Source organism: Meles meles, chromosome 1 (assembly GCF_922984935.1).
Source record: "Meles meles chromosome 1, mMelMel3.1 paternal haplotype, whole genome shotgun sequence".
In the NCBI taxonomy this organism is placed as follows: Eukaryota; Metazoa; Chordata; class Mammalia; order Carnivora; family Mustelidae; genus Meles; species Meles meles.
This window is the reverse complement of record NC_060066.1, coordinates 180,392,187-180,409,532: the sequence shown is the minus strand read 5'-3', so window position 1 is coordinate 180,409,532 and position 17,346 is coordinate 180,392,187. Positions and strand designations below refer to the sequence as shown.

The 17,346-nt window shown below is 47.6% G+C and overlaps 1 protein-coding gene across 2 annotated transcripts; it reads right to left on the bottom strand.

Moving 5' to 3' along the window:
* Positions 1–70: 70 nt before the first annotated feature.
* Positions 71–17,276, bottom strand: LRRC41 (leucine rich repeat containing 41). Of its 2 annotated transcripts, none has more exons than XM_046010117.1 (10): positions 17,043–17,276; positions 13,305–13,391; positions 12,567–12,637; positions 5,703–6,846; positions 2,783–3,043; positions 2,090–2,254; positions 1,900–1,998; positions 1,166–1,288; positions 872–947; positions 71–778 (listed from the first exon to the last, which is right to left on the bottom strand). In XM_046010117.1, exons 1-10 carry the CDS (start codon positions 17,239–17,241, stop codon positions 559–561), a joined length of 2,445 nt encoding a protein of 814 aa, XP_045866073.1. In that variant the 5' UTR covers positions 17,242–17,276; the 3' UTR covers positions 71–558. The 2 variants fall into 2 exon arrangements, with proteins under 2 accessions (XP_045866073.1, XP_045866077.1); XM_046010121.1 differs by lacking the exon at positions 17,043–17,276 and adding an exon at positions 15,803–16,983.
* Between the last annotated feature and the right edge of the window lie 70 nt (positions 17,277–17,346).

Genomic DNA, 17,346 nt, shown 5'->3' with positions numbered 1-17,346 from the left:
TGCCCCATAGGACCCTACTGAATTTTGTTCTCTGGGACAAAAATCATCAAGGAGGGCTGTGTGATGTTTGCCCAAAGTTTATTTTATAAGAAAAACTTTTTGGTTAAAAAAAAAAAAGAAAGGAATAAAGGTATGAAAGGGACTGAGGCCTGGGAGCAGCATGGTAAGCCCGGCGGAGAAGAGGCCTGGTAGTGGACACTCCTAAACTTCTCTAAAGCCTGGGTGCCTGCTTCGGGAAGGAGAGCAGGAACCTTGGGCAGGGGGAGGGGAGCTGTCCTCAGTGACTGAGGAGCACTGTAACCTGGCCCAGGGTTCCCAGAGTACTGGGTAAGGGGCCCAGAGGCTCTACATCCAGTTGTGGGAATACCTTTGCTGAGCCCCATCAAGGCCACCAGGAACCTCAGCGCAAGGGAAGAAGGAAAAAAAGAGAAAAAAAGGTGGCAGAAAGAGAAAGACAGAATTGGTGTTTGGGAGTTCTGGGCAGCCCATGTCGCAGCCCATGTCTCAGCCCCTGCAAGCTGATGGTACTGAGCATGGGCCTGTGAAGCATGGGCCCCATCACATGGTGCTGACATAATCTGCAAAGGCTTGGGATGAGTCCCACGAGTCGCTAACCACGTGGCAAGTGGCCCGGAGCCGCCGAATGGCTTCCCTGGCTGTGACTGCATCCTGGTCCAGCCAGTTCTGGAAGAGGCGCAGGTGACCAAAGGCTCCACGGCCCCAGCGCTCCAGCCGCTTGGCGAACTCCAGAAGGCCATCTGGCTTGATGCAGTTGGAACTGGTAGGGGTGAGACAGATTAGACACCCAGGAAACAACTAATTCCTATATCCCTGAAACTCCATCCCTTGTCCCTTCCCCCTCCCCATGTACCTGATGTCCAGCTGACACAGAGAGGAGGATGAATCCTCTGAGAAAACATCTGCCAGGGCCAGCAAGCCAGCATTCCCTGGGGAGAAGGGGAGAACTGTCTGTAACCACCCAACAGGAACAAGGGTATCCCAATCCAGTTCTGGTAGAGAGAAGCCCAGCCTCCTGAAGCTCCAGCACAGAACTATATTCCAACCCCCATGTTCCCAGTGGAGAGGCCTATGCCTTCATCCACTGAGTTTCTAAGTCCAAGGACTGGCTCATTCCCCCTGTCCCTTCCCAGGGCCCTGCCCCCACCCAGGCGGTTCCCTGGCAGCCGGAGGCCCTTCAGTGTGGAGTTGCCCTTCATAGCAGCAACCATCTCAGGCAGAAATTGGGCTGGGCGCTTCTCAAACAGACGGCAGAAGGAGAAGGTAATCTCTGTCAAGAGAAATTAGAATAAATTCTGATGGCTATCATTAGGACTTGGTGCTCCCCCTCCTGTCTCAATTGGCCCTAGCAAGAGGTGTGAACGTTTTTATAGAAGCCCAGAAGGAAGGGAATTTTCCAAGACCCTAAGCAAGACTGGAACTAGATCAGATTCAGACAAGAGACTGAGCCCAATATTCACTGTTGGGAGGTTCTCTACATGAATAGTTCTCCATTTAATTTCCCCCCTCTACCCACTAACTGCCCTCTACAGGAGTGGGCATTAGGGGCAAGTCATTAGGCATTAGGCAAGTCATTAGGCATTAGGGGTAAGGGGAGGCTGACACAGCATATTTATCCTTAACCACCGCCATTTCTGCCAGCCACTGAAAGGTAAGAAAAATTTGAATGAGGCACTCTCAAAGTTAATAATTTTCCCATGTTTCTTATAGGAGGAATTGAGTTTGGGACTTTTTAGAAGGAAGATCATGCAGGTTCTATAGCAATTTTATAGTTGAAGATATAAGGTCAAGAGGAAAACAGTGGCTCGCTCATTCAGTGAAACAGTGGCAGAGCCACCGTGAAGATCCAGGAATGCCCCAGGTTCTGGATGAAGAACTTACCTTGAAGAGTCAGATTCTGTAGCAAAAAGAGCACCTCGCTCTGACAGTCAGCCAGGTTCATGTCATGGAAGCTCAGCCTCTTCAGGGCCAGGTTGTACTCTGTGTGGGGGCAGAGGCCATAGACCTTAACTTTGCCAAAGAATGATACAAGGTCTCCTGCCCTCCCTTTACCATTCTAGCTGGGTCCTACCTTTGAGTGTCTGTAACACAAGCCCAAAATCTTGGGGAGAGGCAAAGGTGGCACTATCCAGAGACAGCTGCTGCAGAGAACCTGAGGCCTTCAGTACAGAGCAGAGCAGTGGGGCTGGTTGGGCTCCCCGCGGAAATCCCATCTCCAGCTGTTCCAGGCAGTTTTCTGGATATGGTAGGGAGAAAAGGTTATCGCTGGCCATCTCCCTTGTCCCAGAGCAGGTTCCATCCTGTTCTTTAGAGATTCACTAAAAAGTCTGATTCATTTACTTGCAATTGGGTATGCACTTCACATTAGGTACTGTGCTAGGTTCTGGGAACAGCACTAAATGAGATTTGGTCCTTGCCCTTCTGGAACTTTTAGTCCAGGAAAACAAGACTACTCAAAAAACTAAGTATGTGCAGAGTGGTGACATAGGAAACAGGACCTAAAGGAATATAAAGAAGAGCGACCTAGACTGCCTTTCTAGAGACCAATCTGCCACGGTCACTTCCTACTGGGCTTATAGTGGTCTAAGCCCTCTTCAGGCCATGGTTATCTTTGAAAAGCAGGCTCTAAAGAGGGAATGGATTTCATTCCCTTTTTGAGGAATGAGTTTACCAGGCCTGAATTAGAGATTGTCCCACCTTCCTCAACTTCACATTTGTGTGGGGACAAGGACACACACACACACACACACACACATTGTTTCACCTGGTATCTCTTCATCTCCAATTATGTGGCTAGGGGGCCCTGCATTCCCTGGCACAGCAGGGTTGTCCCTCTGGCTGGGGTGATCAACACGGATAGAGAGGACCCGCAGTAGGGGCAGGGCTCGCACAATGGCACGTGTCAGCTCCAGAATGGGCAGTGGTGAGAACAGATCACTGAGATGCAGGGCTCGGAGGCGGCATCCAGCCTGGCCTGACAGGGCCCGCAGACTGTCCAGCAGGCGGAAGATGTTAGAGCCCAGGCCTATGACAGGAAAGAAGTTAGGTCAGTCATGTGGGAGTGTCGTCAGAAGTGACATTCAAAGACAACTCCAGATATTTCTGTTGATAACTGCCAAATTTCTTGAGCTTTGGATCAGGTTAGTTAAAATCATTTGTTTCAACCATTCATTGTCTTGCTTTCTCCTCAGGTAACCAGCAAATTGATGTCTACTGTACTGGGCCATGGCCCTACTATGACTGCATCAGTGAGGGCAGTCACAAAACAGAAGATAGTAACATGAGGAAGAGAGTAGGGGCATTTTGTGCTGCAAGCTGAATGACAGGCCCAGGGGGCAGCAGCAGTCTCTGGACTTTTTTTATAGGTCACATGGAACATCTGAATTCTAAGCAGTGGAGTGACAATGACCCAGTAGGGAATACTTTAAGGATTAACTGGGTGGGAATAGAGCAAAAAAAGGGTAATCACACCCTACAAAAGTGAGCAGAATCCAGAAGGGTTAGAGCAAAGGCTTAATGCCACAAAGCAAATATTATCTCCCCTTGGACTGAGCGGGTTCCTGTGGACTCATTCCTCCTGCTATACCTTACCCAGTATCTAGTAAATATAGTTTTTGCTAGACAGTGATGACCAGTAGATGTCATTCCTGGCTATGTAGCTTGATGGACAACAAAAATGTGTGAGGGGAGCTGGGGAAGTAGGGTATTGTGAAAACACAAAGGATGAGTACTTAGTACCCAGTCCAGCTTCTAACAGTAAAGACTTTCCAGTTGAGTCCTAAAGAACACAAAGGAGACAGGCTAAACAGAGGGAGAGGAGTGACTGGCAGGGAGAACTCAACATATATAAAGGCCCGAAGAAAGAAGAGTGGCAGGTTCCAAGAACTGAAAAACACTCAGTGGGCTGGTGTGTAAAGTATGGGGGAGAGGGTGTTCCAGATGCCACTACGAAGGTAAGCAGGGGTGAGAACACGAATGACCTGTAAGTAAATTGAGTATGTGACAGGAAACTGCTGAAGGGTTTCTAAGTGAGTGAATGAATGGCCTTTGCATTTAAAAAAAAAAAAAAAAAAAGGCTGGGGCTACGGTGTAGATGGGAGGAACTGTTAATGAATCCAAGTGAGAAATAACAGTAGTTTGAATTAAGATGTGGAGATAAACAAGTGGATTTGAAAGATCTTAAAAACAGAAGAGGTGCAAAAGAACCCAGCTGTCTTCTGGGCAGCTGAGAGCTGCAAGGTCACTGACAGAATAGGAGGATCAAGCACAAGGGGAGGAGATGCATTCAGGTTGGTTTACGAAATGATATCTAGTAGTCACCTGGCTGAAATGGTTCTAGAGTTTAGGAAGATCTGGAGTAGACCCTTATCATAGATTGAGGAGTCTTCAGCATAGTTGGCTTTTGAAACCAAAAGAATGGACAAAACCATCCAGGACGTATGTGTAAAATGACAGAGCTCTGAGGAACTCTGAACATTGATAACAAGTAATGTCCAGAAAGGGGGAAAAGAAATTTTTTGAGGTAGTGAAAATGAGAGTATTTCATGAAGGCTGTTTCATAGCAGCAAATGCTGCTAAGAATTAATATAAGAGGACGACTGAAAAGTATGTATTGGACTTAGTGACAAGGAAGACCTTGGAGAAGGAAGGCAACATTGAGTTTAAAACCTTGGGATTCTGGAATCAGGTTGCCTGGGTTTGAATTCTGGCTCTACAATTTACTAGTGAGGTTACCCTGGGTAAGGCAGTTGACCTCATAGGGTTGTTGTAAGGATTCAATTAACAGAATACTTAAATTATGCCAGACACATATTAAGCAGTATATAAAAGTTAGTTATTACTAAGGTATTTGAGAAACAAGCTTTCCTAAGAAGGCAAGAGGGTGTGGATCCAGAGCACAGGTAAGAGCCCTAGTTAGAATGGCCATCTCTCCCATTGTGAAAGAGGAAAGGATGAGTGTAGATGTAGAATTCTGGGTTGGTTAACAAGCTGAAGTTCATGTGTAATGGCTTCTATGTTCTCTGAAGTAGGAAGTGAAGTCCTCTGCTGAGAAAGGAAAAGGGGGAAACATTTAGAAGTAGTGGAGAGGAATGGGAGTTAATGTTGCAAACATAGGATCCATATAAGATTGAAGACTGAATGTATAGTAGCACCAGTCTGCACAGTTGTGTGATTTTCTCCATCTGTGCTCACCAAGTGACGGAGATTGGTGGATTTGCGGAGTTGAAGTTCGGCTAGCTGGACACAGCCAGGCATGGGTAAGAACTGAGGACTGCTTCATAGATTGCTGGTCTGATAAAAATGTGTTCTATACCTTCTTGTCTGCACAGCTGCTTTGACAGGACTGGAGGGACCCAACCTTAGCCTTCACTGGGCCCTCCATACACTCCACTGCTCCCACCCTGCCTGTGGATTGCCTACCATAGCTAAAATGTACTCCTTCTTCAGGCCCTTACTGCCTCTCAGGAACCTCTGCTTACAACTCTAAATCAAGCCTACAGACCTCATGTTCTTCCCCAGCAATGGAAGTCTGCCCTATTTCAGGTGCATGCTTTCTGTCCCACTGTGAAGCAGGCAGGGCCTCATGTGCAGCTGCTTGATCATACTCCCTATTCCCCTCCACAGGGCTGGGCACATGGCTGGTGCCGCTGTGAGACCCATCCCTGCCCCTGCAGGGCACTCACCATTATAGGAGAGTGTGAGGCTCTCCAGAGACACCCAGGAGCTCAGCAGGTGGCACAGTGTCAGAGCCGCCTCTGTGGACAGCGGAACTGTGAACAGCTCCAAGGTGGAGATACTGCGGAATCGCTGGGAGGCCTCCAGTGCTGGAAGCCCCAGGCAGCTGGGATCTGATCCATCCAGAGCTCCACAAGCCACTTCCCCGATCTCCATCTCTTCCCCATCCTCCTTCTCACCAGCCACAATGAAAACAAAGTCATACAGGTCTTCAGACTCTGCACCAGACCCCTGACGGGTGCGAGGACCCTTCTTCCCTGTAGCTCGCTTAAAACGCTTTAGGGGCTTGGGCTGTGCGGCTGAGCTAGCTGGAGCCCGTTTGGATGAGGATGTGGAAGAGGAGGCAGAGGCAGAGGAGCTGGTGGCTGGAGCAGAGGATGGCCGCTTGGTGCCAGGCGCCTCATGGGACGTTGCTGGAGGGTGCAGATCCCTCTTGGGGTCTGTCCCACCTGCTGTCAGGCTCTCCTGTGTGCTCCGGCGTGTTACCCGGGTGGCAGGTGCGGCTCTGGCTATCTGCTTGGCTTCGCTCTTCCGCCGAGAGGCCATCAGGGCTGCTGCACATCGCTCAGCAGCATCCCTGCGAGGCCGGCGTGAGCCCAGCAAGAGGGATCCTTCATCTCGGGATGGGGCCCGGCCTCGGGAGGCCTCTCCACAGAGGCGGCAAGGTGGGCCGCCAGGGCCTGGCTGCCAGAAGCCAGCACTCATGGTGAGGATAAGGATGAAAAGGGCTGACTCGGGCACAGGCCAGGAGTAGAGCGACACCTGGCTGACAGCCCCATGGTGAATAAGCTGATGCAGCAGCTGCCGGAGTGACTGCTGAGCAGCCACATCAGAGAACAGCAGGTGGCGGAACTTGAGGGTGTGCAGGGAACTGGCCAGGGTCTCCAGAACCCTGCGGTTAGGCTCGGCCACCAGCTCCGTCGCACCCTGCAGCATATTGCAGATGGTGAGCTGCCGGACGTGGCGGGAGCTGTGCAGAAGAGGTGAGAAGCGCTGATCGCAGAGACGCCTGTCAGAAGATACATCAATGGTCCCACGTAGAACATGGGAAAAAAAGGCTTCCATAAACTTGGCTCGCCAACAGGTCACACTCTGAAAGCAGAGAACATGCCAGACAGTTGTGATACTAAGAGGATACCCACTGAACCATCCTCATCTGGGGTTCCTCCTTTCGAATGGCTATTTGCTGAGCCAGGCAACATTCTAAATTTGCACAAATTCATTTAATCTTCACATCTTTGAGGTATTACTATTAGCCCCATTTTACAGGTAGGGAAAACAAGGCACAAAGGTTGGTTACTGCCTGTGGTTACATCGGTAAGTGGTAGAATCGAGACGGAACCCAGGAAATTTGGTTCCAGAGATTTTGCTATAGTGCCTGCCATTCAAGTGAAACAATCCTGTAACTTCTTCCATGTCTGTTTCTAAAACCTGATCCCAACTTTCCATTCTTACCATTACCACCTTTGTTCAGACCCTTACCACCTCACATCTGACCACTTCATTAGCTTCCTGATTGTTCCGCCATCTCCTTTTTTCCCCTTTCCAAACTTTCATGCAAGTCCACTGGATTCATCTTTGCAAAACACATCTGATTACCTTCTGCTTTAACCACACCCCCCTCCTAAATCTTTCCACAGCTGAGGGCTAATCTGAAGTTCCTCGGCCTGGCACAATATGGCCTCTGAGAAGCTTTATCTCCCACATCTTGCTCACATGAACGCTTTGCTCTGGTCAAACTGATCACCTTACTGACCCAAACCTGCCTTCTATGCCCTTTCCTATATCTGCCAGAAATGCTCTTCATTGCTGGCTTCCTGAGAGGACCTACTAACATTTTACTCTCGTTGAGGTGGTTCATCTCAGTGTCTCTTTGTATGCCCCCTTTTACTCCGCTCCCTGTCTCCTGTGGGACTCCTCTGCTACTCCGATTATTTGGGTCTTAAATGTTGGTAGGCCTGTCTCATGATGTACATGTGTTATCCCAACCAGATTAGAAATTCTTGGAGATCAGGGTCCAAATCTTAGATTGGTTTTCTCCAAGGCAGTAGTTATTGGCTTTGATGCATATGAGACTTCATCAGAGTATTCCAGAACACTTAGAAAAACTCTGAATCCAAGTATTTCTCAACCTTTCGTGCACATCAGAATTGACTGTGGAGCTTTTCTTTTTTGAAAATTCATATGCCAGGTATCTGGGAATTCTCTTGTGTTGCATCTGCAGTAAGGCCCATGTGTCTGTTTTTTAAACCTCCCTCAGATGATTCTGATGTATGTAGGAGGTTTGCAATTACTGCTTATCCCCACCACCACCAGAGGACACACTTTTAAGTCCCCATTCTCTCAGGCACAACAAAGTCTGCTGACTCTGACACAGGTGTCATCTCTGCCACTATACTCAGGCCTCTTGAACCTCTTCATCTGTAAAACGTGGATAATATCAGTTGCTTCACAGGTTCTGAAGATCAAATGAGACAGTGCAAGTGAAAGCACTTCATAAACTGTAAAATACAAAATGTTATTTCTGTTACTGCTAATGGTAATAATTAGCCCAAATGGGCAATGTGAAATGGACTTGATGGAGGCAGAGCCTGTTAAGCAGGGTGCTTATTCGGCTGGAAGCAAAAGATAGTGGGGGCCTGAAGTTCCCCAAAACTAAGAGACACTTCTCTTTGGTACTTACCCTACCTCTATGCATTTCCTCATACCAGAGGGACCCGTAATTTATATCAGAGGTTCTTAGTAGGAGTTGGACCCCTGTAGTTCTCAGCAAAAGTGACATTCCCTTTGCCCTGGCTATTCCCCATAACACTGCCTGCTGTGGTAATAATTAGGAATGACTTCATGTTTGAACTAACTGCATGGTAGCAAAAAGAGGGAAGGACCTCTCTCACCAGCAACAGTTTGGGAGTGCTGAGGGACCAGGAAAACATACCTGGCAACAAAATCTCCATTCAGCCTCGAGTGGAAGCAGAGAGGATATTCCTGAATCCTACCTCTAACACTTTCCTACACATTCACTGGCCCACGCTCACAGCCTTGGAAAACACCTGCAGGTAATCTAGCAAAGCTTTAACTTCACAAGTGAAACATTCTCGGCCCAAAATATGGACAAAGATATAAACCAGGACACTATGGCTATTTCTGACCATATGGCATATGGAATATGTAGTTTAGATAACTTAGTGGGTTTTTTTCATACATCTTATTGGTTGATGAAGACAGTGGAAGAGAATATTTGAAACTGGAACACCCCAGACAACTGCAGGGAGAACAGCATGATATAGTGATTAGGAGCATGAGCTCCAGAGCCACATTGCCTCATCTTGAATCCTGGGTCTGCCATTCACTAACTATAACCTCAGACAAGCCACTTTACCACTTTCTGCCTCAGTTTCATCATCTGTAAAGTCAGAAAGTAACCTACCTACATCAGAGTTGTAAGGATTAAATGAGTAAAGTTAGTTACAACAACTATCTCAATTATGTTCACTGCACTTTACTCCATCACCACCCCTTAGAAGAATTTCTGCTAAACTTCAAAGCTGAAAAATAGCTAATAGTTCAAGGCACTTATTTTGTGGACTTGTACACTATTGCTCAGGGAATGCAAAGTGATTTCAACATATTCTTTTGGGCAAGAGTAGGGGAAATGAGGCACCACCAAAGAGGTGAAATGACATTTGCCTATCAACACAGTCCTTGGCCCATCCACAGCCTGGTGGCTCAGGGACTAGTTGGGGAGGAAGTAGGTGTACAAACTAGGGAAGGCTAAACATTTTCTTGTACTAAACAGAGCAGCAGATGTTCATAAACTATGGTCCACTATTTTTCTGGTAACAAACATTGTGCAAAGATAAAATCTGTAAACCCATTCTTTCCAGTGTATAAGTAAATGTGAATAGCTACAGATAATTGTTTCTAGAACAGTGAGACAATTCTGAATAGTTTCAAATGCTGGGCTTTTAAAACATTATGCCACTGTGTCATTACATTTTTACCACCATGCATTTAGGTGTTTGCAGAATATGACTTTATTAATATTTTAAAAATAGGAATGTACTATAATCAATAATTCCTACATACTGAATAAACTGTTGCTAGCTTTTTAATATTAAGTTGCTGTAATGAACATCCTGAAATCTTCATGAATATTTCAATTTTTATATGCCATAAATTCTATTTTATATATACTTATTTTTATATAAGTATATAATATATATACTTGAGAGTTATATACTTTCCCATTTTTTTACTATTGAGATTGAATATATTTTATTGGAGATTTTTGTATATTTTGTGACTTGTCCCAATCTTACTCTACTAGGATAGTTTTTCTTATTCCCTCTATCCTCTTGTTTTACAAATATTGTTGCAAACATTCTTTCTTAGGTTATGTGCCTTTTAAATTGTGTTGGCATTTTATATGGCCAAATATGTCCATGCTTGCTTTTTTGATTCTATCCATTTAATAATTAACACTCTCCAACTTGAGATTAAATAACCAATCACCTTTATTCTTTTTTTAGTTTTTCTATGCTTTTATTTTTTACAATTTAATCTTTAATCCATATAGAAATTATTTAAGCATATTGTAAAATGAGGCTCTTTTTTTTCCCAAATAGTTAACCAATAACCAGAGAATCCTTTATTGAATAAGCCTTCATTTCCCCATTGCTTTGCTTCAAGAATATCTATTTTATTCTACAGATCTCTTAATACACATACAGTAGTACTACACTGTTTGAGATTCTATTTCTTTATAAGCAATGAGGGCTATCTCTATCTTGTTCACCACTGTATCCCTAGAACCTAGCACAGTGCCTGGAATTGAGCAGGCACTCAATAAGTGTTTCTGAATTATGAAGTTAAGGTTACTGTCATGTAAAAAAGAAGAAGGCACTCTTTGGAATAACCTCTGTCTAGGGGACTGTAAGGTTACCAAGCCTGGGGTTTCCCAAGCATTCTGAAATGCTCTGAGACAAGAAAAGATAACAAACTACCAGGAAGTCTGAGATAATACTGGAGGAAAAAAGCTTACTCTAAGTGAAAGATGTTCCGATCTCCATCATCTGCTAGTCAACCATACTGCTTGGGATGGTTGAGATTCGAAGTGAATCTCATACACCTTTAGTGTTTTCTAATCTTGCATTCACTTTTCTTCCTCATAAGGCCTAATTCCTGTTCATAGTGCCTGAGGACTTTCTTGGGCCTTAGGATTATCCTACTGAACTTCAGGAGTTGTGTCCAGATCTGGAAGGGGAAAGCTGAAGGATATGGAGCTGAATTTTACTGAACCCAGTGCATCCCCAGAAATTGAATCTCCTGATAAGAACTTGTCTTCTGGGGCACCTGGGTGGCTTAGTCGTTAAGCATCTGCCTTCAGCTCAGGTCATGATCCCAGGGTCCTGGGATCGAGCCCCGCATCGGGCTGCCTACTCAGCGAGGCGCCTGCTTCTCCCTCTTCCACGCCCTCTGCTTGTGTTCCCTCTCTCTGTCAAATAAATAAAATCTTTAAAAAAAAAAAAAACAACTTGTCTTATCATTTGGCCTCATCCACCATTTAAAGCCCAGTTCAAATACTACTTCCCAGGAAAGACTGTCATGCTCCCTTCTACCTCAACCTCCTTACTACTATCACACCACTTTTCCCACCATGCACGATATATTTGTTTGCAGGCTTCCCCGCTAAATGTGAGAGACTGGGACTGTGTCTGTGCTTCCAATACCTAACATAAGACCTGGTATGTGGTAAGTTTAGTAAATGTTTATTGAACTCAATCTGTGCTGTCCCCTAGTTATGGAACAGCAGAAGAAATTCTGCTTAAATAAGAGCAAGTTATATCTGAACCGAAGAATAACAGAATCTCAGGGTTAAAAGGAACCCTAAAGTCATCTTGTCCAACCTCTCTTAAAATGCTGATTTTCTTCTACAATACCCTTGTATCAGGTAGTTAGCTAAACTCTATTTGAACACTTAGAGATGGGAAGGTTACTTCTGGCATTAGCTTGTTTCATCACCAATAAGCTCAGAGCTTAAAAATTCTACATTCAGTTTGGCAGAAATTTATTCTTCTTTAGCTTCTATCAGAACAAGTCTATCAATCCCTCTTTTATGTGAGAATCATTCAAATATTTCAAGATAGTTCATGTTCCCCAACTCTTCTTTTTCAGGAACAACATCTCCAGTCTTCCAAATGTGACTCACGTGATGTGGCCTTGACTTCTTTCTCCATATTCCAGGATAGCCTGACCACTGCAGAGCCACGTAGGCCTATCATCTCCCTTGTCCTTCAGCTTATATTATAGTTACATTGATTCACATAGCTCAGAGTAGAGTCATTATATCAGTAGCTTTAGCACATTGTTGACTAACCCCCTTAATCTTTTTCATACAAGTTGTTGCTGAGCCAGACCCCTCCACCTCCTACCCTGAGGTCATGCAACTGGAATTTTTTAGACTTAAGTGAAAAATTGGTTTATTCTGTTAAATTTCATTTGTCAGGTTTGACCACTGCTCCAGCCCTGTCCAGACATCTATGAATCTGGGTTCTGCCATCCATTGTGATTACTACCTTTCCCTGTTTTGTGTTACCTGCAAACATGGTGTGCAATCAAGTCAGTGACAAATGCCAAACGGAAAGACCTTGTGACAAGCCATCAGAGCCAAGAACCCTGTGACAAGCCATCTCCTCCCAAATTCACTCCATTCCTGTCTCTGCACTTTACCAGTACCCAGTTTGTGTTTGTAAGCTATTCCTGCTTTCACTGTGCAAAGTCAGGCCAGAGCTCTACCTGGTGCCTTAACTTACTTCCAAACTGGAAGGCCTTGTCTTCATCAGCTCATCCCATAGTCGGCGCCAGATGGCCTGAGTGGAGAGGCCTGTGGGGAGAAATATCACATTTACTTGGCTGCTCTTGGGCCACCATGAGTGAAGCACATCAGCCTTTAATGTTGTCCTTCTCTGGGTTCACAGGAGCAATAGAGAAGACTAGTAAAGAGTGCTAGCTCTAAAGACAGCCTGGGTTTAAGTATCAGCAAACCACACTCTAGCTCTATGACCTTGGGCAAGTTTACTTAATTTTTTTTGTACCTCAGTTTCTTTATCTGCAAAATGTAGTTAATAATAGCTATTTCATAGAATTGTTGAAAAGATTAAATGAGTTTCTCCAGGTAAAGTGCATAGGACAGCACTTGGCACATCAGGATTAGTTAGATAAATGTTAGCTGTTAACAGATCTGTCCAATGAGGGGTTTGGAAGACAGCATGGTAAAATAGAAAAACGAAGATTTAGAAGACCTGGGCTTTAGTCTGGGTTAGCTATTAATTGTGGTGTGCCTGTGGTTTCATTTTTATTAGTATAACTGGGATCATTACTTGCTTTGTGTTTCACTGGACACTCTGAGGAATCACATAAGAAAGTAGGTGTGAGGGTACTTTTTGAAAAGCTGGAAGTTCTAGGCGGGTATCAGGTGTAATATTTACCTGATGACATCATGGTGCCTTGCTTATAATCACTGACTGAGAAAGAGAGAGAAAGACACTTACCTTTCTTGAGGGCAGTTTCCTCAATCCTCTCCAAGTAATATATATTGAGCAGAGGTAAGATGCTCTGAAGTATTGGGCCTGGGAGGGCTACAAAAACCAAAACACAAAATTTACTTTTTTCTCCCAGAGTTCCAAGCATTATTTATCTTAATGGAAAGAAAAACAGAAGGGCTGACTTCTCATTTGGCAAATGGAATCTGCAGAAGCTAACCTAAGTCTAACTCAAACTCTAGTCTACTTATCTTCAGCCACTTCGTTGGCAGCTGGAATTTCAGGGGCATTCACACCTTCAAGGGTGAGACAATAAAGTAAGCTGATATGCTCATTTAGGAGCTGGTCATAATGCCTAGCATAATGAATCATTTAACTATTTTACTGCATTTAAAAGGTCCTACTGGATATATGTCATAAAGACGTCCATCATAATCTGGGCTCTACTAACTTCTCCAGTTCCCTGCCTTGCCTCCTCTACTTGAGCCATACTAAACTACTTTTCTCATTTACCTAACATGTTACACTGCTTTCTACCTCTGTGCCTTTTTTGAGCTGCTCCCTACCAAGAATGTCCTTGCCATTTTCAGCATATCACCTACTCATCTTTCAAGTAGCATGTGCCCTTTATTAATAAGCCTTTCCTGAATTCCCTTCCCACTCTTCCAGGCTGGTGACTCCCATTCTTTGGGCCCCTGCAATATCCTGAACTAGAACTTTCCTATGAACAATAGAAATAATTAGGCCCTAACTCTAAATTGAACATATCATAAAAACAAAACTTTTCTTGTTGATGTCTAGATTGAGAGGCTTTACAATATTGTGGCTAAATGGTTTAGTCTCTAGAATTGGACAAAACTGGGTGAAATTCTGATTCTATTAATTATGAATACCTGGGCAAATTCACATCTTTAAGACTCCGTTCCTCAATTTTAAAATGGAGGTAGTAAAAACTACCTCACAATATTGTTATCAAAATTAAAGAAAATCATGCTTGTAATCTTTTTAAGAACTGCCTGGCCATAAGAAGCTCATTAAATGTTGTCTATTATTATTCTTATCTGTCAATAGCCTCTCTGTCCTTCCAAGAACATGTCTTAGTTCTTAGAGTATATATATCTAAGGAAAATCTTTCAAAAACTTCTAATCTAGGATCTTCCTTTATCTTTACTTGTAGAATAATTAAATCTTGATGTCCAAGAGTCTGGTATAATCTTTGTGCATAACTCAATGTACCTGCTGAATGAAAGTATTAATTCCCTAAACTATTACATTAATGTAGGCCCCTATTAAATTCAAGATAAAATCCAAGCTCCATATCCTGGCATTCAAGGTATAACATACCTATTCTACTTGTTTCCCTCATTGTATCCTCCTTTCCTGCTCCCTCTACTCACTTTACCCTTCTCTCTCCCTACACAAAGCAACCCTAATCCACCGCCTCCAGGAAGCCTTTCTTGGCTGTTAGCCCACATTGAGACCTTCCTCCAAAACAGCACTTCTTAGCAGGCCTCCTACTTGGCTCTCCTAAGAGGCCTAACTTGATTCAGCTTTTTCTCTGTGACTGTTTACCTAGGCTAGGCCCGTAGGAGCTCTTTCTCCTCTGTCCCTCCAATCTTCTGTTTAGCCATCCCCTCTCACAGCCACTGGGGAGTCTCATCCCCTATGATCCACAAACTCCTCTCTTCATTTCTCCATTCTTCTTAAGCCAGGCTCTTCCTTGCTTCTTTCCAGCCTACACCTTTAATGCTTTCTCTTCCCAACTCCAGGCCTTCACTCCCAGTCCTCTTCCCTCCTAGCCAAGTTTAGCATCCTAGAAGCTCCAGGCTGATACAGCCAATCTTCTCTGCCTTCTTCCACATTTTTCTGAGGACTTTTTTGAACTCCCTGCCCAGTTCCACTGAGACTTCTCCTTTTTCCCATGGGTCAGCCTGACCCTTCTCCTTTCAGCTGTGGGCACAGGGCCTCCACAATCCTCTCCCCCTACCAGCTTGAGGACTTCTAACAGTCTTCCCCACTGCAGGAAAACACTTGGGCCTCTTCAGGATCAGTGCCCCACCCCCACCTCACCAAGGGCCTTCTCACATCCCTGGGCCTTCTTTAACCAGTCTCCACAGCCTTGGGGCTTATTCCTGGAGGCCCAACCCCCTCCCCCCAAACTTCAGGGCCTTTTCTTCACAACCACCTACTCAGAGTGCAACCCCCCACCCCCCCGCCCCCACAAATCCCCAATCCCAGGACCTCAAGCCCTCTCTCCTGACCTTACCGGGGCTTCCCTCCTCGCAAAGGCACTACCACCACTCCTGAGGCCTTCTCCAGAACCCCACCCCTTCACCCCCTCAAGGCCTGAGGCCTTCTCTCCTGCCACTCCCTCCCCCTTCCCTGGGCCCTAGGCCCGGCCTGGATCTCCTCACTCAACTTCAGCCCTGGTCTCTGGACCCCACCCCCTCACACCACCAGTCTGTCAGGCCCAAGGCCTCCCTCATCCCCTATGCAGGCAGGCCTACCCTCCAGAGCCTTCACTCTCCTCTCTTTCACGCTCCCCATCAGTGTTCACAAGGCCGACCCGAGTTGTTCTCATCAGCTGCCGATCTGGGTCCAGCGGCGCCCACCCCAAAGTCGGGCCTCCGCGTGCCCACCGACTGCAGGCCTCCCCTCGGCGCTGGTGCGCGACCCTGCCAGCGCCGGCCCGACCTAATCCCAGGCCCACCGGTCGGCCTCGTCAGCTTGTCCTCCCCGGCCCCTCGGCTCGGCGGCGCGGGCCCGCCTTTGCCGCTCGGCCCGGGCGCCCTAAGCCCGGGCCGGGCCGTCGGTCCCCGGCAGCTTTCAGGCCCGGGGCCTCCTTTCGCTCGCACTCAGCCCGAGGCCTCCTAGCGGCGACGCGCCCCCTCCCAGCCGGGATCCCGGGGCCCTCGCCCCGCCTGGGGCCTCCCTGGCCCTTCCCGCCGGTCCGTCATTCGAGCCTCCCTCGGTTGCTGACCCGCTCCAGCCTCCCTTCTTCACCCGCTCCGGGCCCTTCCTCCGCTCAGGCCAATCCGAGTGGCCTCCGGCGCTCCCTGCCCTGCCCGTCAGTCCAGCGCTCCAGCAAATTGGCACCCGAGGCCCCGGTCGTCAGTGTGCTCCCTTCAACCCTGGGTCGCCCGACAGGCCTCGGCGCCCCAAGTCCTTCGGCCTCTTCCCCAACCCCTCGCTCTCCAATCCACTGGGCTGCTTTCGCCCATCAGCCTAGCCTCCGGAGTCTCGGCACCCGCGGTCTGTCAAGCAGACACGGGAGGCCCCGCGCGACAGTCAGGCTAGGTGGCCCCGGGCCTGGACTCCTTGCCTTAGGCCGGGCCTCCCAAGCTCGGCCCCCGCCCCCAAGCAGCAGGGCCATCCTTGCCCGTCGCTTCGACATCCGAGACTCCCCAGCCCGGCCCGACCCGAGCGTCAGTTCGGTGCCCGCGGCCGGCCCGTCATTGCAGCTTCTGTCTCCCGGGCCCTGCCAGTCTGGCCCCAGACCGGGCCTCCTGGCCTCGCCCCCCGCGCCCCCCAGCCAGGCCGCGGTGCGCGTCCACCTGCCGATTTGGTCCCCGCCTTTACTCTGTCTAGCCCGGTCAGGGACGGAATTCAAGTTCCGACCCGACGGTGTGGCTTCCAGCGCCCCGGGCTGGGCCTTGCCCCAGGCCTCCCGGCCTCGCCCCCCGCGCCCCCCGGCCGCTGGGCCGCCTCCGCTCGTTGCCAGAGGTAGCCCCTCGCCCCGCGACTTACCCCACACCCCGCTCTCCAGAACCCCCATATGGGCGCTCACCGCCCGCCCGCACAGCTCGAACAGGGCGGGGGGAGCGCTGGGGCCCGAGGCCGAGCTCTTCGCTGGCGCCGCCTCCCGGGACGTGGCCTCCATGGTCGTTGCCGCCGCTACCTCACAGAACCAGCAACTCCGGGCGCGCCAGGCCTCGGGCGCCGCCATCTTGGGGAGGTGCGCGAGCCCGAGAGTGGCACGCGCGGACCGCCATCTTGAAAAGGTCAGCAGTTAGGACGGTTTCATTAGCGATGTGGGTAGGACCGGGAACTG